This window comes from Mustela lutreola, chromosome 12, assembly GCF_030435805.1.
Source record: "Mustela lutreola isolate mMusLut2 chromosome 12, mMusLut2.pri, whole genome shotgun sequence".
Taxonomy (NCBI): domain Eukaryota; kingdom Metazoa; phylum Chordata; class Mammalia; order Carnivora; family Mustelidae; genus Mustela; species Mustela lutreola.
The window spans coordinates 4,956,154-4,978,625 of NC_081301.1; the positions used below are offsets into that span (position 1 = coordinate 4,956,154).

At 45.0% G+C, this 22,472-nt stretch overlaps 1 protein-coding gene across 6 annotated transcripts in view; it reads right to left on the reverse strand.

Annotated features, from left to right (window-relative positions):
• NUP214 (nucleoporin 214) overlaps positions 1-22,472 on the reverse strand; it is a 101,857-nt gene that overhangs the window by 69,013 nt on the left and 10,372 nt on the right. For 3 of the 6 annotated variants that reach the window (XM_059142236.1, XM_059142233.1, XM_059142231.1), the window contains exons 9-20: positions 21,906-21,972; positions 18,682-18,808; positions 17,464-17,625; positions 13,502-13,943; positions 13,357-13,371; positions 11,668-11,840; positions 9,890-9,987; positions 6,450-6,536; positions 6,117-6,266; positions 5,015-5,173; positions 2,568-2,671; positions 285-467 (exon numbers count right to left, since the gene is read on the reverse strand). In XM_059142236.1, coding sequence (XP_058998219.1) covers positions 285-467; positions 2,568-2,671; positions 5,015-5,173; positions 6,117-6,266; positions 6,450-6,536; positions 9,890-9,987; positions 11,668-11,840; positions 13,357-13,371; positions 13,502-13,943; positions 17,464-17,625; positions 18,682-18,808; positions 21,906-21,972 — 1,767 coding nt within the window. The remainder of the gene's footprint in view (positions 1-284; positions 468-2,567; positions 2,672-5,014; positions 5,174-6,116; positions 6,267-6,449; positions 6,537-9,889; positions 9,988-11,667; positions 11,841-13,356; positions 13,372-13,501; positions 13,944-17,463; positions 17,626-18,681; positions 18,809-21,905; positions 21,973-22,472) is intronic. The other 3 variants (XM_059142232.1, XM_059142235.1, XM_059142234.1) reach the window with 3 other exon arrangements.

Consider the following 22,472-nt stretch of genomic DNA (forward strand, 5'->3'; position numbering starts at 1 on the left):
GAATCTGCCATCATCTACTGGCACCTGTCTCATGTGGCACGCTCAATTTCACTCTCCAACAATCCCAAAGCAGGTACTGTCACTCCCATTTTATGGGCAAAGCAACAAAGGCTCAGAGAGGGTGAAGGACCTGACCAGGATCACACAAGTGAGAGCAGAGTCACTTTCAAACCCACATCCAAAATACTCTACAGCTTCTGCACATGACTCCCAAACAGCTAGCTGTTCCTTCAACCACATTCATGGAGTGCCAGTGGCCCAGATAGGCCCATTCCCCTGCACACCCTTGAGTGCTGCTCTGGGAGCTGACATCCGAGGGCAGGCTCCATTGGGAGGTTTGGTTATAGAGACGGAGCTGCTGGAGACTGTCCACCAGGTGATTCAACCTCTTCCTCTGCTGGTTGATGATTTCCCGGTTATTGGCTAGCGTGTTAAACAGCGTCTCTCGCTCTGGCACAAGCAAGCGCCTGTTGACAACAAGGAAGAAAGAATTCAACATGAACAGTTCAAGTACCACAACAACAATAACAGTGAAAGAATAAATCCGAGAACCCCTGGTGGCCAGGCAGCGTAGGGAAATTAACCAGAACATAAAAAGGGGACGAAAGCTTTACAAGGATAATACAGAATGAGGAAGGAGAAGCTTAGGGGAAGCAGGCCAGACCTGTAGCGAAGGACAGCATCATCAGACAACCTCACAGAGGTTCCGGGAAAGAAAAGGGTGGGAAACAGAGTAAAAAATGGGAGGGGGCAGGGAATGCTTTCAGCTATATACTTAGGGTTTGGCTATTTTCCTGCATGTCAATTACACCAAGAAAAAAAAGCCCTGGGGTCCACTAGAGTTCTGTGGGCATCAGTCACTTCCTCAGGGTGAAAGTGAAACACTGGGCTAGGGGTGCCTGGGTGGCTCAGTGGGTTAAGGCCTCTGCCTTTGGCTCCGGTCATGATCCCGGGGTCCTGGGATCGAGCCCATCATCGGGCTCTCTGCTCAGCGGGGAGCCTGCTTCTCCTTATCTCTGCCTGCCTCTCTGCCTGTAAAATAAATAAATAAAATCTTTAAAAAAAAAAAAAAAGAAATGAAACGAAACACTGGGCTAAGCTCTCAGTTTAGCACCAGGGAGGTACCCCACCTGAAAGATCTAAAACAAGAAAGGAACAATAGTCCCTTTCTTTCTGGTGACAGTTCAACATAAATTTTTAAAATGGCATTTCAGTAGGATACAAGGTAGTATTTAGATGGACTTGAAAGCAGAGATGCACTAGAAAAGTACAGATTTACAAACTTAAACTCTGCAGAAAAGGAACTTTAAAAAAACAAACACGTGAGGCAAAGAATACATGGTTATCCTAAAGGGGAAGAAAGTCCGGTTTCTCTGTTAGCATCATACATTAAGAAGCTAACTTATTAATTAGCAGAGAGAAATCCTTCTATCATGAAGAACAGAAGGCCCCTACTGTCAGGTCAAGCCATGCCCTCCCATACACTTGAACATGAATTTAGACCAGTGCAGTGAGCTGTGACAGCTCTAATGGAGCCCAACTGCCCAGGGGACAAGTGCCCAGGTCACAGACTTCTCCCCCTGACCAGCGTCTGCAGCATCGATGCTCACCTCTACCTTCCCCTACCTATACTCCAAACTGAGGCACACAAGGCAGGTACAATGCCTTCCTCCGTGTTGTACAATATGACATATTAAGTTCTGTTTGCTGAATTTTAAGCACATTCTAGCCCAGCCCCTGACATCACGCACAGCTCGTCCCACTTACAAGTTCTGTGATCCCACAGAACAGCAAGTAAACAGATCATTTCCCGGTTTGTTTCCTTACAGGGCTAATCACACTACTCAAGTGTAGGTGTTTCAGGAGCCAAGCATTCTGAGGGCTGATCTGTTTCTCCGCTTTCCTGTGGGCACCTTCACTGTTCTCACGGTGTACCACGTGCAATCACCTTCAGGAAAACAGATGGCATACGACCAAATGTCTGGGGACAGAAGACCACGGCAGCACAAGGTTTTCCTGTGCCTTTCTTCCCCTCTTCCTTCTAAGTCTTCCACACTAATTAGGAAAGTTTTCTCAACAAGAAGATTTGGAATATACAGAAAAGTATAAAAGAAAAATTCCTCTTAACTGCATCTCACAGATATAATTGAATATTGTGACAGATTTATTTCTAGCTTGTTTTCTACATTTAGATCTCCAAACCGAGATCATCCAGTGTAACTTTTGTCTTACCTCGTCCATATTTTGGGGGAAAAACATTCAGTGGTTACACAGTATTCCCCATTAAGGAAAAAATGTGCCTGGACTTATTCTGCCACCCCTCTAACTTCTAATATTAAGTTAAATCCAATTTTTCACTGTCATAAACTGTACTGTGATATAAATTCTTTTATGTAAACTGCTGCAGATGTGGCTATTACTTCTGTAGAACAAACTTCCAGAAATATAGTGGCTGGGTCAAAGAGAATGAACAACTGCAGGGCTTTAATCAGTGCCCTTAAGTTATCTGTTCAAAAGGCTATAGCAGTGTCTCCTGCAACCCACAGTGGATGAGAGACCTCGCTCACTTTTGTTTTTTCTTTTGTTCCAGATGCCGATCCCATTCCAAGTCTAGCACATCGTTCACATCCTGGACAGCAAATTTCACATACTGATGAAGGCGCCGAATTTCCTATAAGAAAAAAAATGAGAAAGCAAATGATTAGTTTTCTAGTAGCCTGGAGGAGGGATCAAAACAATCAAAATAATTTTGTAAGATTTTTCTACTGAGCACCGTAGCGAACAAAGAAAACACAAGAGCAGAACCTTTAATATAATCATTAGAATGTCATAATTAAAACAAAACAACAGAACTCAATCTTTCTAAGTGAGACAGAGGAGTGGTCACAAAGCACAGGGAAGCAGGCCGGGTGTGCCGGCCTGGGGCTCCAGGGGAAATGCTGTCGCACATTCTCATTTGTCAGTGCCTATTAAAGCAACTCAACATGCTCCAGGAATTTTCCACTGCACTCTGCTGCTCCAACAGCACACCCATTGGGCTTTTGCTATCCTACCCATGAAACTGACTATAATACAGACAAAATGATCCTAAAAAGTGCTGAAACTAATTCTGCATCTATCCATTCATAGCATGTGACACAGAAGTCTTCTTACCAGGTGAGAAAAACTCACCTCTTCTCAAAGAACAGTGTCAGCACTAGGCATGGAACTGACCATTCAATGAAATTCACATCTATTTTATTGGAGGCCTGCAGTAATTCCCAGGCCGGTGTTAACCTTCGTGGTTACACAACCTGACTCTCGAAAATTAAAAGTGCAATAAAGACGAAGCATTCCATTAAACACTCATACAGAGAGGACGATGTGCCATACGCTATGAATAAGTTTTTACACTTGTACAAAGTTCTTCCCGTGTTTAACTGGACTTTTGAAACTACTCCGGGCTAAGGGTATACGCCCAAGTGAAAAAGAGCAAATTGTTCTTTAGAAAGAGCCAACCCGATTCCAGGAAGCAGCAGTAACCTTAGCTCTAAGTATAAATTTTGGCTCCCTACTCCATGGCTGCAGGGAGGCCCTGTCCTTTGAGCACAAGTGCCACCGGGCCTTGTGCGTTCGAGAGCCCTGCTGCTCCTGAGTGCCCCCCACCTCCATCTACCTGAAAAGCCAACTTCTCTTATGCGGCCTGTCACAGGCACTTCTCTGTGGCTTAGCTGCTCCCTCATTGGCACCGCCACAGCAACTGATCCCACATTCATAGATTCCCTTTCCCACGGCCACTTATCCACCTGGGTCAGCACGACACGGTGGTGAGGAGCCCAGGCTCCGAGCCAGACTCAGGCTCTAGCATTTACTCACGGGGACACCTGTGCCGTTCCAACATCTGCCTCCTTATCCATCTTTTGTACGTGGTATGTGCTCGATAAATGCTAGCGGTTATTATCTTAGTTTTGTGACAAAAGAAAAGCATTTCCTTTTGAATGGGGCAAGTGTCCCCCCAAAGCTACATGCTTTTCTTTTGCTCTGGACACAGAGCAAGAGGTAAAACGCACAAAGGAACGAAGTGTTTGGAGATGCAATGAGGAGGCAGTCGTCTGCTGAGTGGCAGGTAGGGCGCCCGCTCGCTTGCTACGACAGTAAGCACTCACAGCCCTCAAGGACTGAGAGACACAGCGGGGGTTCCTCAGACTCTCTTCCTACCAGCGGTCAAGTTGCCCGGGATGGGATGGAGATGGCAGGAAGTGCCGAGTCTGCAGTCTCAAACCTCCCAAGGCAGGAAGGCATCCATCACACTCTCAGACCGCACATCCTAGGGGAGAAGCTCAGAGGCACCCTTTCCTACCAGGACTTGGGCAAACGCAGAGAGAGGAGGTGACCCCGTGAAAGCTTGTGATGAAACAATTTTCCATAAACTGAAAGATGGAAACGAAAACCAGATTTTGCTATAACAGAGAATAAGAATTATTATAAATGAATGAGAGAAGTAACTTTGCTGAGGTCTGGTGTACAGAAAAGAGCCCACGAAGAGCCCAGTTAGAGCTTTCTAACTGTTCACGCTTACTAAAACATCACCATTGTGGTCAAGCTCCTGAGACCATAGGGCCCAACTTCCGTAACTGCATAGAGTAAGATCAGTGACTCTCATCTTGCGGTGCAGCTGAAGTCTAGAAATACAGTGGAAAACACACCCAGCACCGTACTTAGCACTCAATGAGCAACTGCGACATGAAATCTTATTATTCATGATTTGATTTTTAAATATATTTTTTTCAATGGTATGCTTTCCACCAAGCTTACCACTGAATCAAGAATTCTAATGCCAGTTTTAATTCTGTAAAACATGAAGTGGAAAAGTGCTCTTTCTTTGTCACAACCAAGGACATCTATGGAAAGCGGGCAAATTATTCACAGAAAATCAACAACATCCGAAGGGCAGGCCCCTGATTTGAGACCTCACAAGGGAGAATGACTTGCAGGAGTTGGTTTTAAACCTCTCACTTGGGCTGGATCCTCCTACCTGGAGCTGGGCTTCACTCTTGGGGTCCAGGGGTCTCTTATAGAGCAAGTGCAGATACCCAGAGTCGCAATCCCTCTCGTTTTGTTCCCTGGCTTCTTCCACACCAGCAAAGCCCTCAAGTAAAGTTGTTTTCAGGGTACTGATGTCTCCATGGAGAGACTAGAAAAGATACAAGGGCCATACTGAGACAAAGTGTTTGTTTCCGAGAAACAAACCTTTCCGTCTGGATCAAGGACAACTACTTGGTGTTTCTCCAATAGCTTACATGATGCACCTGTGAGTCTACAAAAAGAAAGTCAGTATTTGAAAAGAAAAATACAAACATTCACTTTCTGAAGTTTTTTTTTTTTTCTTCCTCACTGAAAAACCACATATTCCACTGACCAGAAACTCAAAGAGTAAGAAAAGCTACTGGTTTTTCCCACAGTCCCACTACCCGAAGACAATCACTGCCGACAGCCTGGAGAACTAGTCTCTTTCCAGGGACAGTTTTCAGAGCAGGGCTCTGGAGGCAGACGGTCAGGGACTGGCACATGGTAACTGGGTAGCTTTGGGCCAATGCTTTCACCTGTCTATACTGCAGCTTCCTAACTTGCAAGAGAGAGCAATAGCACCTACCAAACAGGATGGTCTGAGGAGTCTGCAAGATAACACGGTGCCTGGCACATGGTAAGCAGTAGTAACAGTAACACAGTAAATACCATTAACAATAAATACATGGTATTTTTATACCATATACGCTCTTAAACCTAACCCTTTACCATAATCTAATAATTTATTATAAACTATGGTCAATTTTCAAATATACCTAAACTAGTAACTGTAAGAGACTTTTATAGAGTGGCTGGTATGGGTCAGTGGGGTAGAAACTATAATTAGTCCATTTTCTGTATGAAAAAATGAAAACTTAGAGTAGCTACCTTAACTTGCCTAAAGTCACATAATTTGTTAAGTGCTGAAGACAGGATCTGAACTTGGGCATTCCTAGGTAAACTACTCATCCTTCTTAAAAAAACAACACTGGAGCCCCTGAAGAATGGAGTGCTGGGGGAGCGACTTTGAAAGCACAATTCAAATCAGGAAGAACATCACAAGCCCAGACCTCCGTGGTCTCCTTGATCTCCAAGAGAAAGGTGTGCAGGTCATCGGACTCCATCCGCAGCATCTTCATCTCCTCCAAATTACCCACTTGGAAACAGGCTTTAGAAGTCCGGGCTTTCAGTTCTCCCAACTCCTTCTGAAAGTGCGCGATCTACAGGAGCCAGAAAAGAGGAAGGGCTGAACTCACAGCTCCCAGGCCCTCACAGCACGAGGCCCCAGGGTGCACTATGGCCAAATGCCAGAACAAAACAGTCATGCACAGGTATGCACTCAGAGTCACTCCAGTCTCATGGTCAGGGCTACTTCTGGAAAAAATCTGCAGGAAGGACTTTACCTCCTCCCCGATTCCAGCCATCACGGGATCTGACTCTTTCCACTGGTGTCCCTGCTTCTCTGCAACGGGAGGCTGAAGTGATTTCGCCTGCAATGGAAGGCACAAGGTTGACAGACACACCCCCAGCCCGTGTTGAAGCAGCAGCTTCACAATACAGTCACTGCTCCCTCGCTCCTTCTTTCGAACCCACACTGAGCGAGTACCTACTTGCTGTAAGGCATGTTCTAGACGGTGGAGAGAGGCGAACAGGACAGAATAGGTCTCTGCTCTGCTGGTCCTTACCTTCTACCAACACTAAGCTGTAAACCAGCCAGATCATTTTAGCTGCGGACAGTGACAGGACAAAAGTAAACAGGAACCTAAGAAGAGAAAGGGGGCACGAGTGGAGAGGAGGGGGCCTGGAAAACCCTCACTGAGCACAGTCACTGAACTGAGTCCTGAGATAAAGCAGAAAGCTACAGAAAGTTCTAGGGGAAGCACCTGCCAGGCAGCAAGAAGAGCAGGTGGAGAACGCGAGGCAGGAAAGAGCTCCGGCATGGTGGGGGCCGAGAGAGAGAGGAGACGTGGGCCGGGAAAGTCAGGGAGGGAAAGGGCTGGGCAGGTCGTGTACGACTAAACTAAGGAGTCTGGGTATGTTTCTAAGGGTGCTGGAAAACTACTGTTGGAGCTCTGGGAGACTTTGTTCTTTGATTTAGGATTTTAAAAGATCTCTCTTGCTGCTAAATCAAGCAGAGATGTCAGTGAGAGGGAGAAGAAAGAGGGAAACCAGGCAGGCAGGAGGGTAACGAGGCAAGAGATGACAATGGTCTGAAATATGACGTCCACGGGGACAACGGCTGTGGGTTCATGCCACACACATGACACATCAGCGTACAGCTGACAAGATCTTCTGCTAGTAAGGATTAGGGGGAGCTTCTGTTAAGTAGCGGGATCCAGAATGCCTTCTGGGTTTGGGGCTTGAGCATACCACCTGGAACAGGTTCTTAAGGAGACAGAAATCAAGAGTTCTGCTGTAGAGACATTATAACTTGAGATGGCTTTTAGATTATTTGATACCTACAGCAATTACCATATAGAGGATTTGTAGATTGCATAAGCAACCATTAAAACAGCAAACACTGAGGGCATCTGGGTGGCTCAGTGGGTTAAGCCTCTGCCTTTGGCTCAGGTCATGATCTCAGGGTCCTGGGATTGAGCCCCATATCAGGCTCTCTGCTCAGCGGGGACCCTGCTTCCCCCTCTCTGCCTGCCTCTCTGCCTGCTTGTGATCTCTCTCTCTCTCTCTCTATTAAATAAATAAATAAAATCTTTTAAAAAAAAATGAAAAACAAAAAACAGCAAACATTGATCTAACAAATACCATGTGTTGTGCACCAAGCCAAAAGCTAGACCTGTAAGCTGGGTATTTACTGTGTGCCCTGCGGGGTCCATGCTGAGGGCAGGAATAAGGTCAATTGGCAAAGAGAAGGAAAAACCATGACTCTGGTCTCCAGGGCACACAAATCAAGTGGGAAAGTGACATAAAACTCTCCTAAAGTTAAATCGTAGTAATAAACTGAGATGATAAATTGTAAATCTAAATATGAAAAGAAAATAATAAAGCTTTTAGAAAAACACAGGAATATATCTTTTTGACCCCTTGGAACCAGAAATAATTTCTAAAACAGAACACAAAAAGCACTCATCATAAAAGAAAAGGTGGTATACTGAACTATATTAAAAACTTGCCACCAGGGGCTCCTGGGTGGCTCAGTGGGTTAAAGCCTCTGCCTCTGGCTCAGGTCGTGATCGCAGCGTCCTGGGATCGAGCCCAGCATCGGGCTCTCTACTCAGCAGGGAGCCTGCTTCCTCCTCTCTCTCTGCCTGCCTCTCTGCCTACTTGTGATCTCTCTCTGTCGGATAAATAAATAAAATCTTAAAAAAAAAAACAAAAAAAAAACCTTGCCACCAAAAGACACCACGAGCAGAATGAAAAAGCAATTCACAGAGAAAGTATTTGTAGTACAAGGAACTCTGACAGAAATCTGTAAGAAGACAGAAAACCACATAGAAAAAAAGATTAAAGACTTGAGAACAGACACCTCATTAAAGAAGATAGTCAAATGGCCAAAATCACATGGAAAAAAGGTTGAATTTAGTGGTCACCAGGGAAATACTAATTAAAACTGCAAAATATAACAATAAGAAATGAAAAATCGCAGGACCAATGAGGATATGGAACAGCTGACTCTCTTATATTCCCGGTGGGCATTTACTGAAAAGAAATATACACGTGTATCCTGTGGCCCAGCAATTCCACTCCTCAGCAGACACCCAACAGAAATGCATATATATGTTCACCCCCAGACCTTGACCTCAACTAGCATGCTCACAACAACGCTATTCGCAGTAACTTCAACCTGGAAGCTCTTCAGATGTCTGTCAGGTAGGATAAATACTTGTCGTATAGCCACCCCATGAATTCCACACGGCCACAATGATACGGATCAATCTCACGAACATAATGTTGAGCCAAACTGCCTGATACAAGAAAACACCATGTGATTCCATTTTAGAGAAGGTATGAACTGGCCAAACTAAGCTCCGCTGTCAGAAATCATAGCAGGGGGCCTACTTCGGCAAGGGGAATAATTAAAAAGGGCACATGTAAGGGAGAATTCTGGGGTCCTGGTAATGGTGCCATTTCCTTTTTTTCTTTTTTCTTTCTTTCTTTCTTTTTTTTTTTTTTTTTAAGATTTTACTTATTTATTTGACAGAGGAAGATCACAAGTAGGCAAAGAGGCAGACAGAGAGAGATGGGGGTGGGGGCGGGAAGCAGGCCCCTGCTGAGCAGACAGCCCAATGCTGGGCTCAATCCCAGGACCCTGAGATCATGACCCGAGCCGAAGGCAGAGGCTTAATCCACTGAGCCACCCAGGTGCCCCATAATGTGCTATTTCTTGATCTGAGGTGAGTGTTGTTACCAAGGCGTATTCAGCTGCTACACGGAAATACTTTTTTACTCATGTGTATTACATGCCAATAAAAAAGTTAAGTAAAAATAAACTGAAATGTTATGGATAAACTGAGATGTTATGGAAAGCACAGAAGACGGAACTGGATAGATTTCTCAGTTATTTGGGGAATGAGAGGGAAAAAAACAGGCCCTACAGTCTTTTCAGAGTGAGAGAGAGAGAGAATACACCAAAGTCATCAGCACAGCACAACAAGCTCAGGAACCAGCAGAGAAAACAGCGCTAAGACTCTGGGGCTGAGAGAAATGGCATTTAGGAGCAAACATTACAAACGTTCCAAGCTCCGACTTCAGTAACTCCCACCACATAGCTCGAAGTACTATTTCAAAGGCATAAATTCTAAACCACGAAAACCTACTTTAAAAAGAGCACGCATGATGGGACAGTAGATGAACACACACCACGATAAGCCGGGTTTGAACATACCTGGGGAGAGCCTGACTTGGCCAGTGGAGGGGTTATCCTGGGTGACTTCTGCACCATGGAGGGCACGGGGCCTGGGCTGCCCTGAGTAGACCGCCCTGCTGGAATAAGAGGTCAGTGAAAACAGAGAGCATTTCTTGCCTCCCAGCACAGGTGTCCTTCCCTCAAATCTAAAAAAGCAAGCGTCTCGGTGTCCCTGGCCTCCCTTCCATGATTTATGTTACCAAGAGCGGCATCCAGCTTGTCAGGACTGATCCAAGATCATGAAAAAACACAAAATACATTTTTAGATGTGAAACTCTATTTTATAAAGCAGATAAAACTGGAAAGTCTCTGATAGTAGCAGGTACGTGCATTTTTGTGCAGGCCCCAGAGGCTGGCCATTCGGCCCATCCTTACTCCCCAGAGACTCCTATTGCACATCTGGAAACTGGGTACAACGTGCAAATAATCCCATTACCTTGTAAGAACTCACATGATCTTCAGGACCCTCCTGGAAGCTTCTAGAAAAAGGCTTGCTTTTTTTGCACATTAGAATCACCTAGGGAGCTTTTAAAAAAACAACTATACCAGAAACTCATACCCAAACCTCACCTCCAGAGAGCCTGATTGACCTATTAGGGATAGGATACCCCAGGGAGTCTAGAATGCCACTGGATTTATAATCCAATAACCCAGGACCCTCCAAACCGTAAGAATTAAATAATGGCAATGGGGTGGGGGGTGGAGATCCTGGCAGTGAGCAGTGGAAATGGAGACCATGTATGCACATCACAGTTCAAGTTTCCTCTCCTATACTGAAAACAGATATGAAAAGACTAAGGCAAGACTTCCCAAACTACTGGCCTGACCTCTCCACGAATGTCAATGCTGAGAAAGATGAGAATGGCAAAGGAATATTTGACACTGAGACTAAAGAGAAAAAACTGGAATAGAATATGTGGTCCTTGACTGGAGGGAAAAAAACCAGAAAGAACATTATTGGGACAACCGTGCAAGTGTCAATATGGGCTACAGATTAGATCATGGTTAATTTCCTGAGTGTGAAAACATATCACGTAACCCTGTATTTAAGAGATATGTGCTTACGTGTTTAGGAGTGAAGTCTCTGTGATTAACTCTCAAATATTTTAATGAAAAAAAATGTATGCTAAGAAGACACAAAGCAAACGGTGCAGAATGTTACCAAGTGTTGTCTTGGCGGAGGGCACACTCATTGTTACATAGTTTACACAATCTTTCTGCAGGTATGAAAGGGAAAAAAGGCCGGGGACGTTTGCTCATAGAGCTATACTATGCACTTGGATCCAACTTGGTCATACGAACTATTTCCACTTATAATCATCATTTATTAGAGATTCACTCACAGTAGGGCTGAGTGTGAAAATCACAGTCAGCCATCAGAAGCAATAAGCCTATGAGTACTGCAGGCCTTCCCTCGTCTATGGAACTTTCCTAACTGTTCTATAACTGCCCTTCACGTAGGGCAGGCTGCACGTGAAGAAAGATGGCACCCAACAAGAGACTTCCTTTTGAATCATCAGGTACGCTTAGCTCCATGAGAAATGTCGGGAGAGCCAAGTGTGGCAGCACCCAGGCTGCGGCAATCCTCACAGCCGAGAATACCGAGAGCACGATTGTCAGAGCTCACCAGCATGAGACACAGGAAGCAAGAACAAATGGGTCTCATCTGACTACGGGGGTGAGGGTTCCTAACAACTGAAACACGCAGATGCAGGAACTCAGAGCTGAGCTCTGGAGCAGTTTGCTTAAAATCATACCTGATGCCGAGGGAGAGACCGAGGACTTTGACACGGAGCTGGGCGGTGCTGAGAGGGGCGTGGGGTGGCTGAGGGGTCCAGAAGTAGCCGGCTTGGTGGCAGAGGGGAACGGCAATGTCGCGGGCACACCCTGGGAGCTGATGGCAGGAGTGGAGGGAGCCATGGCAGTGAACCTGAAACGGCAGCCCGACTGCTTGAGGAGCGCCCGCGCTGAGGCCCCTTCACGCTGGTCGTGAACAATGCCACGGAGGGGACTTACTGCTCCTGTGCTTTTGCCTTCGTGAGACAGAAACATTTAGCTATTTCTTACAAAAGGTGAACGCTGCCAAGGAAACATTTGATCTTATCTTCTGTATACTGAGGAGTAAACTACTCCATGAAAATAACGAGACCTAACATGAAGGAGAAGTGAAATTATGAAATATTTTTCTTTTATCAAGACAAGTGAAAAAAAAAAAAAAAAGGAGGCGGGGGCTCCAATAAACTTACGGAGAGGCTAGCATTGTCCTTCTGCTGAGGAAATCACTGAGAACTCACCTCGGGGGAGTGAGAAAGGCAGAGGGGAGCAGATCACCGTCTTTGGGATGTTCATGGTCATGGAAAGTTAAGTTTCACCTACAGAGCAAAAGCCTAGAAACAATCTAAACGTCCAGTGTGAGCTGACTGGCCAGGGACATTTCAGTGAGACTACAAAGTGGATTCCAGGCAGCCGTTAGAATGAGGTGGCTGTGTGACCATGGCAGCAGCGGGGATGACAGCCAGTACTGCCTCCGGGGCAAGGGGAGCCAGCAGAGGGGAGCGCGGGCAAGCTGGGATTGCTTCCCGCAGGCGTGCACGCTAGCGGGGAGAACTCGAGCAGCAGATAAAGTGGTAAAAAAATACGATCTGAGGGAGTCGGCAGGAGCCCCACAGGGAAGAAAGCGAGGACCATGTTATGGAGTCTGGACTGTCCTGGAACAGCACTGAAAGGCCCCTGAGGACCATCGGGCAGGAGAGTCACCTGATACAGGGACAACTTCACAGACCACCGTGGTGGCTATCACGAAGTGCCTCAGAGAGTAAAGGGGAAAAGGACCACAAGAGATTCATTCCCCTCCTAGGACATATATTCCTTATTGCTTCACTTTTTTAAAAATAAGGAATATCGGGGCACCTGGGTGGCTCAGTGGGTTAAGCTTCTGCCTTCGGCTCAGGTCATGATCTCAGGGTCCTGGGATCGAGTCCCGCATGGGGCTCTCTGCTCAGCAGGGAGCCTGCTTCCCTCTCTCTCTCTCTCTCTCTCTGCCTGCCTCTCTGCCTACTTGTGATCTCTCTCTGTCAAATAAAAAAAAAAAAAAGGAATATCAAGTCGCCTGGGTGGCTAAGCTGGTTGAGCATCTGACTCTTGATTTCAGCTCAGGTCATGATCTCGGGGTCATGGGATCGAGCCCCGCAGGGGGATCCGTGCTGGGCATGGAGCCTGTGTGGGATTCCCCCTCCCTCTGCACAGGTGCTCTCCCTCTCAAAGTAAATAAATAAATTAATTAAATAATGAGTAAAAATAAGGAGGATCTCCTACATTTTAAATCTAAAAAAGCAAAAACAAGCATATAAATATAAACCTCTTATGATTAAAAAAAATTCCAAGAGACTCTTCTGGACTCCAACCACTGATTAAACACAAACATTTTACGTTGTTTAAATTCTTACCACTTGCCATTATTACTTTGGAAGGCAGGAAAAAAGAGAAAATCTAATTTTAACTTCACTCACAATAACTCAATTTCCAGCTACTAACATGTGATATTTCTACTCATGCCACCAAAGCAGCAGACTTTCTTCAAGTGTTACTTACTTCTCACTAAGGTTGACCTTGACCACTGAGGGTGGTAAGGCGGTCTTCAGTCCTATGTTTGGAGCAGACGCACTTGACATTGGCGTGCTTTCCAGGGGAGGCTTAAAACCCAAGGATCCAAAGGAGAACGAGGCTGCGGATGGCGTCATGGGAGAGGCTCCAGGGGTGGGCGCTAGGGAGGCTTGAGAGGAAGGGAAAGAGAAGATGGACGCGCCCGAGCCACTGGAACACGGCGGGGGCTCCCCTGGACCAGCAGCAGATGACCTCAAGGAAGACGGGCCGAAGGAGAACACAGAAGGAGCTCCGACAGCAGAAGGCAGAGAGAAGGTGGAGGGCGGAGCAGACAGTGATGAAGGTGGACCTGGTGGACCCGGGGCTGCGGGGGCTGGCGCGTCAAGCTTCTGCGGGGCTGGAGACGAGGTTGGGGTAGTGGGAGTACTCCCTGTGGTGAACAAAATGGAGAAAACAGGAGAAGTTAGCGCAGTAACAACGGATGTCCATGTGACAGAAAACAACTGAAAAGGGCTCGTGGCAGAAGGAAGCCAGAAAGAACAGCCCTAGTTCACCAGGGGGGAAAGAGGGGAGCCTGGGTGGCTCAGTCGGTTAAGTGTCTGCCTTCAGATCAGGTCATGATCTCAGGGTCCTGGGATCAAGCCCACATCAGGGTCCCTGCTCAGCAGGGAGCCTGCCTCTCCCTCTCCTCTGCCTACTGCTCTGCCCACTTGTGCGCGCTCTCTCTCTCTCTCTCTCTCTCAATAAATAAATAAATAAATAAAATCTTGGAAAAAAGGGGGGGGTAGTGGGATGGATGTGGACTTTCCACATGGTGAAATGGACAAAACTTTGAAGGAAAAAGAAGACATGAAAGACATTAGATTAATAGGACTTCACGGGCAGAATCAAAAAATGCATGTCTCAACGTTACAGTGAAAAAGAAACCATTCTGCAACATTTCACAGAAATCAGGGAAAAATTTTAATTCAGACCTCCACTTTGTAATAGTCACTAAAACCAATTCCAGATAAATTAAGGATGTCTACACATGCAGAAGCACATGTACGTGTACATCTCCAAACAAACGTGGCAAAAAGTGAAGAGTCACTGAAGAGCCTAATAACTTGAAATTTAGAAGTAACCAAAAGAAAAAAACCACAAAAGGAAAAGATTAAGATTTGACTGAATAAGGGGTGGCTGGGTGGCTCAGTGGGTTAAACCTATGCCTTCCGCTTGGGTCATGATCCCAGGGTCCTGGGATCAAGCCCCGCATCGGGCTCTCTGCTCAGCGTGGAGCCTGCCTCCCCCTCTCTCTCTGCCTGCCTCTCTGCCTGCTTGTGATCTTGCTCTCTCTCTCTGTCAAATAAATAAAATCTTAAAAAAAAAAAACAAAAAAAGATTTGACTGAGTAAAAATGGTTACATAACTTAAAGGTAAATGAACTAAGAAAACTCTGTGGCAAATGGTAATATGTTTTATATTTTTTTAAAAAGCTCATATAAATTGAGATGAAGAAATTTCAAGACTCTGATATAAGAACTTAATTCATAAAATACATTCAATCTGCCTCATCAAAGAAATGCAAATTAAAATGGCATATATTTTTACTGTCCTATAAATTATCAAAATTTAAATATGTATAATTCCTATGTTTGGAAGGGAAAAATGAACCTGAAACCTTTTACACCAGCAGGTACCTAAGTTAGCATAACATTTCAGAAAACACTTTGGCATTATGTCTCAAAAAATCCTAAGAAATGGACTTGGTAATCCCACTTCTAAGAATAAAGCCTAGAAGAATAACCTGAAACATGAAAAAGACATTTAACACAACCCAAATTCTAAAAGATGTTCAATGGAATAGTAAGCATTCTTTTAAATCAATCACAAAGATTACATAAGAAGCTAGAAACACAATTTAAATTAAAAGCATGAACACCAAAGATGTGTACAACAGGATTACAACTATGAAGAAAGATGTTTATGAAAAAAACACTAGAAGGGAAGAGCAGGTTTAAATATTTTTCTGTTTTCCAAAATTTCTATAAACATCTTAATTTGCCAAGTTCAGTAAGTCAATAAATAAGTAGGAAGCAATATTTTTTATAAATAAAGTTACTGGGTCTTGATTCTTCCAAACGGTCTCAGCTGACAGTTTACCTTCACGATGTCAAAAATAAAGAAAGACTTAGGGTACAAGTATGAAAACACTTCTGAAAAAGAAGACCTCAGTAAACTGCCACTTTTATGGCAGGGTAAAAATGCTAGCAAATGTATTGTTAATACTTCCTTCGCACAATATGGAAGCAGTGACAGCTAACTTCTTTAAAGACACAAACATACAGATGTTCCTCAGTTCCACACACATTCAAAAGACCAATGTGAAACGTATATGCCAGACCCGAAAGAAATCAGGGGCATGTTCCTAACCGAAAATAGAATTGAACATATGAAAACCCCCTGCTCATTCAGCCCAGCATACGTGGAACTGTAGCGTGGAAATAGGCAGAACCATTAACGTTTCCCTGGACCGCTTTAGCTACAGTTGGCTGCCTACTTTCTCCCTTCCAAGGCTCTCTTCAGCTCATCTGAACTCGGCCGCCTCCTTTGGACCACGTGTGAGCGAAGATGGGGCTCTCTCTAGGAGTGGCGAAAAATAAAACTAGCCTCTCCGTGTGTTTGGGGGTTTGATGGGCTAGTTGCAAAGTCCCTCACACTGAACTGTGCTCAGAAACAAACATCATCCTGCAGGCTCCCAACCCCAAGCAGGTGTACTGCTTGTGAACAGACAGACCGACCGTGCAAATGAGTGTAACTCATTTGTACTCAGGAGCGCTTAAAGTTAAAAAACAACTCGGAGGCCACACTGTGGGTGATGAGACATGCCAGCACAAGACTAATACAGGGTCTGCCTGGTCCCTGTTTACTTCTTGGGCTCGCACTGCCAAACAGCAGGAGCCCAAGTGTCTCCACAGCTCTGTTTATGAATGACGCACTCTGCACTGGGAAGCAGAAAGAAAATACACTGTCAGCCTTACCCAAGCCAGCTGGTCAACATGCTTTTTCTTAGATAGAGAACTGGTCCCACCACACTTTTTTTTTTTTTTTTTTTTAAAAGCCAGAGACAGCTACAGTCATGGAATTCAAAGAGAGAAGTGGTGAAATTTTAAAATATGGAACAATCCTCTTTTAATGTTTTATATCTAGTTCTCGCAGGTGATACACTATCACTGAAAAATGTGGAAGTACAGATTAGCGTCTGCATGGGCACATTTATGTGTATAAAGACTCTGTACCAAAAATGTTGACTACGGCTACTGATGATGACTGATGGGCTCCGAAATGATTTTGTATTTTCTAATTTTCCTCCAAGAATCACATACTACTTAAGCAATATTTTCAAAGAGGAGGAAAAGAAACCTAAAGAAAATTAAATATAAACAAAAACAAAATCTCCATGTTCCCACCAACCAGATAAAACCACTATTTAGATTTTAATATGCACCTTTCTAGTATTTTCCCTATGTTCATATTTTTTTCTCATGCAAAAACAATAAAAAAGTATACAGTGCATTTTCATGATACATTCCATAAGCGCTTTGTCAATGAATGTGACATTCGTAAGTTACACGGCATTCAGCGCATGCATGTACAATCCCTTCGGACCACAATGTCTGTAGGATTCAGACCAGAGAACACAGGGTGCTGTAAAAGGACACTGCTGCTAGACGACCTGATGGGATCCATCTGGCTGGACTTCCTTTTCCCTAAAGTAAAGGTTGGAAAAAAAAGCTTGTGGGATGCAAGAATGTGCATATGCTCAAGGAAAAGTTAGTCCCAGCCTCATTAAGACAGACTGGACCAATGAAGAGGACCACTGTGCATCCCTACACAGTGTTCATCCTCGGCAACGGTCTGGAACAAGCCCCTGGTATTCCCTCTGTGCCAGAGCAGGAAGAGGCACGTACCTGACGACTTGGGTTGTCGCTCTCCTTCTAATGAGAGCCTCTCTGGCGTCTTCATGAGGGACCTAACCCCAGGATTTTGATTGATCATATAAAATGGACAAAGCACACCATCTGTTGAAAGTAACATAAGAACTGGAGCAGGTGGGAGAGTCTTCTCATCATCTGTTAAAAAAAGAAAGTGCAAGTGAAAAAAGAGCCAGGCCATCAAGTGACTGGTGGGAAGAGAAAGACCGCCCCGAGCGAGAAGGCGAGTAGCAGACTCATCCCCACGGTAGTTCAAGTCCATTTGTTCTGATTCTCACCCGAGTAGCCTCGGGAGCACTGGCTCTAGAAAGAGAGCTCCTGCTGTTATGGACTGCCACCATCTTGCCAGACCCCGCAGGGAAGCTCCAGCAGACTAAGGCAGCCGTGACTGTCCCTAAACTCCCGCAAGTCTTACGAGTCTCTCACTGTTTAAGATGTTCCCCTGACTGAGACAAGCATGTCTACAAGAGGCCTGGCCTAGCAGAAAAGCGACAGACTACTCACTTAGCAAAACACACAGAAGGACACAGAGAAGTGAATCAAACTACCTTATATTCATTCACAATTGAATCCTAACATGTGTTTTGTCAATTAAGACTGAAGAGAATCAGTGTAAGTGAACTAAGGAGACCCAATAACCTGCCCAGGGAAAGGACAGGAAGGAACTTAGTGGTGCTCACGAGGACACCACTCTACACTGAAGCACTGAAGAGCAGAGACTCCGTGTTCTGTGGCACGTGTGCAGCCCTGCCACCCTCCAGCAGGGAGAAGACACACTCAGAAGACACACTCAGGCCCACTTTGGAAGCCAAGTGCTTGAGGTCCCCATTCTCTGACCCATGTCTTCACACTAAAAACTGCTATGCAGGACTGGACGAGGGTGCTGCTGTTCCTGTGCAAAACCACCGGGGAATGAGACCCCTGTTCTAGATTTCACCCATATGCGAAAGCACATACAGATATGTGCGCGTGCACGCACACACACAGACTGGCTTTTGTCTTATCGATAAATGTCCATCAAGTTAATCTCAAGTCGTCAAGACATACTCTCTATCATTCTTCAAGTGGAAACGTGCTACAGAAGTTAAAAGCGCCCCGCGGGGTAGATTCTACCAGGAATACGACGAACTGGACTTAAATATCAACCATACTCAGAAGACCACGTCTGCATAAGCTGCATCGGGCCATACTTACTGATGGTGATTTCCACTTGGTTAGTATAGTCGATGGCAACTCCCACAGGCAGCGAGTCATCGCTCTTGTCTGTCACAGGCAGTTCAGCTCGACTAGAATCCTCCAGGAGCCAAGATTCCCAATTAATCTGGAAAAAAGTAGAAGATGAAAACGCTATGTTGGTTAGAGCTCTGCATTGGTTCTCCCATTGTACAAAGAGGAGAAAAGAAAAGACAAGTCACTGGGTTTAATGTGTTGACTCAACTCTGAAATCTGGGAAGATAGTCTAAAAGCCCCGAGCATCCTGGCACGTGAGGCGTTCATTTTCCAAATCAACCTATGTGCTCCTCATAGAACAAGTCCGTGCCTTGTGAATAAATCACCACTATCAGGAACACTTTCCGAGGTACCATCCACCCCAACTAGGGAGATTCCTAAAAATGGTGGATGAATCTAATACTTGCACCAACCAGTTATTAGCTGCTCCTCGAAATGTGGGACTGGTACCAGGAACTCGGGTTGACTGCTACCATGGTCTTGAGCAGTGTGGCTTATAAAGCTGGCCAGGTGCCCTACGCTCACTTGTCCATGGAGAGAGTTACCCTTAGTTCTTGTCTTTCCAGATCTTGGCATCAGTTCCTCGCACAGGCCCCTCTTCCTGCCTTTGGGGTCCTTGAGAAACCACTAACTCTTTCCCATAAACTCCCCTTCTGCTTTTGTCTATGCTTGAATGGGCTGTATTCCTGCAAATAAATGATTTTTAAAAATCACTCTATTTACCTAACTTTCAGTGTGGACCAAAATTGGCCAGCATGAATCAAAAGGGAATAATGCTCCATGAATAACAGAAAATCAAAAAGCTGTTTACGAAAGGGAACATAATCACACCCATGACTTAGCTATACTGAGAGTAAGTTGACTTCAACTTTGAAAAACAAAACATAAACAAAATTGACTTCAACTTTGAAAAACCATCTAAAGACAAAATAAAAAAGACTTTATAATCACTATAGAACAGAATGCCAACGGTACCAGTTTCGATTTTGCAAAAGACAAGCCGCAGGTGGCAACAGCTGGGAAGTGGGGGTAGGTACACTCAAGGCAAGAGGGAGAAAGTAGTCCTCTCACAAAGCAGGTCAAGAGATACTGTGTATGGTGACACCATAAGAAATGAAGTAAAAAACATTACTTACAGATACAAAGGAAACCAACAGAAGGAACTACAATAGTGCTAGAACCTCTCTGAGAGGAAAGATAAGGATTTAAGGGCCATATGTGAGCTATATTCTCACCTGCCACATAGGTAATAAGGTCTAAAATCAATAATCACTGACTAGGGACGAAGCAGACCATTATTTATTTTTTTTAGAGGTGCAGAGAGGGAGAGGGAATCTTAAGCAGACTCCATGCCCAGCTCAGAGCTTTACATGGGGCGTGATCTCACAACCCTAAGATCATAACGTGAGCCAAAATTAAGAGTCAGGGCGCCTGGGTGGCTCAGTGGCTTAAAGCCTCTGTCATCGGCACAAGTCGTGATCCCAGGGTCCTGGGATCGAGCCCCACACCGGGCTCTCTGCTCAGTGGGGAGCCTGCTTCCCTTCCTCTCTGCTTGCCTCTCTGCCTACTGATCTCTGTCAGATAAATAAATAAAATCTTAAAAAAAAAAAAAATTAAGACTCAAACGCTTAACCAACTGAGAGATACGGAGGTAACCTTGAAAAGTAAAAATTTATGGGGCACCTGGGTGGCTCACTCAGTTAAGCATCTGCCTTTGGCTCAGGTCATGATCCCAGAATCCTGGGATGGAGCCCCGCATTGGGTTCCCTGCTCAGTGGGGAGCCTGTTTCTCCCTCTCCTCTGCCCCCCCCCCACTCACACCCTACTCATGCTTCCTCCCCCTCTCTCTCATGTTCTCTCTCTCAAATAAATAAAAATTAAAAAAAAAAAAAAAAAAAAAAGTAAAAATTGACAAGTTAAAAAAGGTCCCCTCTAAATAGGTTTGGATAAGGATGGGGTAGGGCAGGGTTGATCTTTTCATTTATAAGCGCTTTCTATTATTGGACTTTTTTAGCCACATGCATAAATCATCCTGATAGGAAACAAATATACAAGTATATTTTAAATGTTTCAGAACATAAAATAGTTGTGTTCTTAGAAAACCGTTACTAAAGACAATCTAAAACTTCACATCAGACCGCTGAACTCTGGCCTGTGACCCCAAAGTGGACCATCTTAGACACTAAGAAAGCCACGTACTTACAGTGGACTGCCTAGCCACCCAGAGAATGAGGGATAAATCCCGAATGGTTGGAGAGGCCTAAGTCTCTGTGTGGGGGTGCACACAACGTCTTTAAACTCAAGGCAGAGTTTTAAGAAGTTTCCCAGGGCCCCTAGGTGGGGCAGTCAGTTATACACCTGACTCTCGGTTTCAGCTGTCACGATCTTGAGATTGTGGGACGGACCCCTGCATAGGGCTCTGCACTCAGTGCTGAGTCGGCCTGAGTTTCTCCCTCTGTCCCTACCCCCTGCACTAATGCACATGCTCTCTCTCTAAGATAAATAAATAAATCTTAAAGAAAAAATAAAGGAAGAAAAACTTCCCTTTTATCAGATCCCTCTGTGGTCACCCTGCATAACCTACCCGGTTTGGAATGGCTTACCACAGTCAGCTCAGCCCGACTCCAGTCAGCAAGGAGGAGAGAGTGCGAGAAAGGAGGCGGCGCTCACACACACAAGTGCTTTTAGCTCTCTGCTGGTTTTTCAAAGTGAACTACAAAGTATTGCTGCTGAGTCACAATTTGGTACGATCTGCATGTTTCTTTCCATTAATCAAGGATGGGTTAGAGGTGACTGATCAGAGGGGCAGATTCAAGCAACAGGAAGAAAATCAAGATGGTAAAACAGAACAAGGCAAAAAAACCCTCCTATACACCCAGATGTGCTCCTGGGGGAAGCTGATTATATCGTATATTTTTCCACAGATTGGGGGTGGATCTGGAAAGGACAGAAGGGTTTTTTATGACAGTGCAGGAGCTGCTGGGTCTGAAACCCACATCTGTCCAACGCGATATCCAAGCCACCTGGCCCAAAGCATTCTGTCACATCGGCCAAGTGTCAGCTTTGCTCTCACACAGAAACTCATCCAAACGGAGCAGGCTTCATCTAAACCTTCTCCATGAGTTAACTCTCTCCAGAATCTTTCTTAGAAAAGTACCCCAGAAAAGCGACCAAAGAGTGAAATTTACCTGATCTGCCTGTCGAGCAAGGATACTGACTTCTGTTGAAGCCGCAGACGCAGCCAGCACTAAATCCCTTAAAGGAAGAAAAGCAGAAGACCATTAAATTGAAGGTCAAAGACATGACAAGATCAAGTCAGAATTTCCAATAATCGACTACCCTCCAAACAGAATAATCCGGTAGAAGCTTTGCTTCTAGCTATCTATCTATCAAGGGAAAGCTTTCGCTCTCAGAGGAAAACTTTTTTTTTTTTTAATTAACATATAATATTTTATTTGCCCCAGGGGTACATGTCTGTGAATCTTCCGGCTTACACATTTCACAGCACTCCCCATAGCACATTCCCTCCCCAATGTCCATCACCCAGCCACCCTCTCCCTACCCCCTCCACTCCCCAGCAACCCTCAGTTTGTTTCATGAGATTAAGTCTCTTAGGGTTTTTCTCCCTCCCAATCCCATCTTGTTTCATTTTTTTCCTCCCTATCCCCCATGACCCCTTGCCCTGCCTCTGTGAGAAATAACTTTAATATGTTCCTTAACTATCAATATTACCCTAAGTCTTCACTGGGGTTATT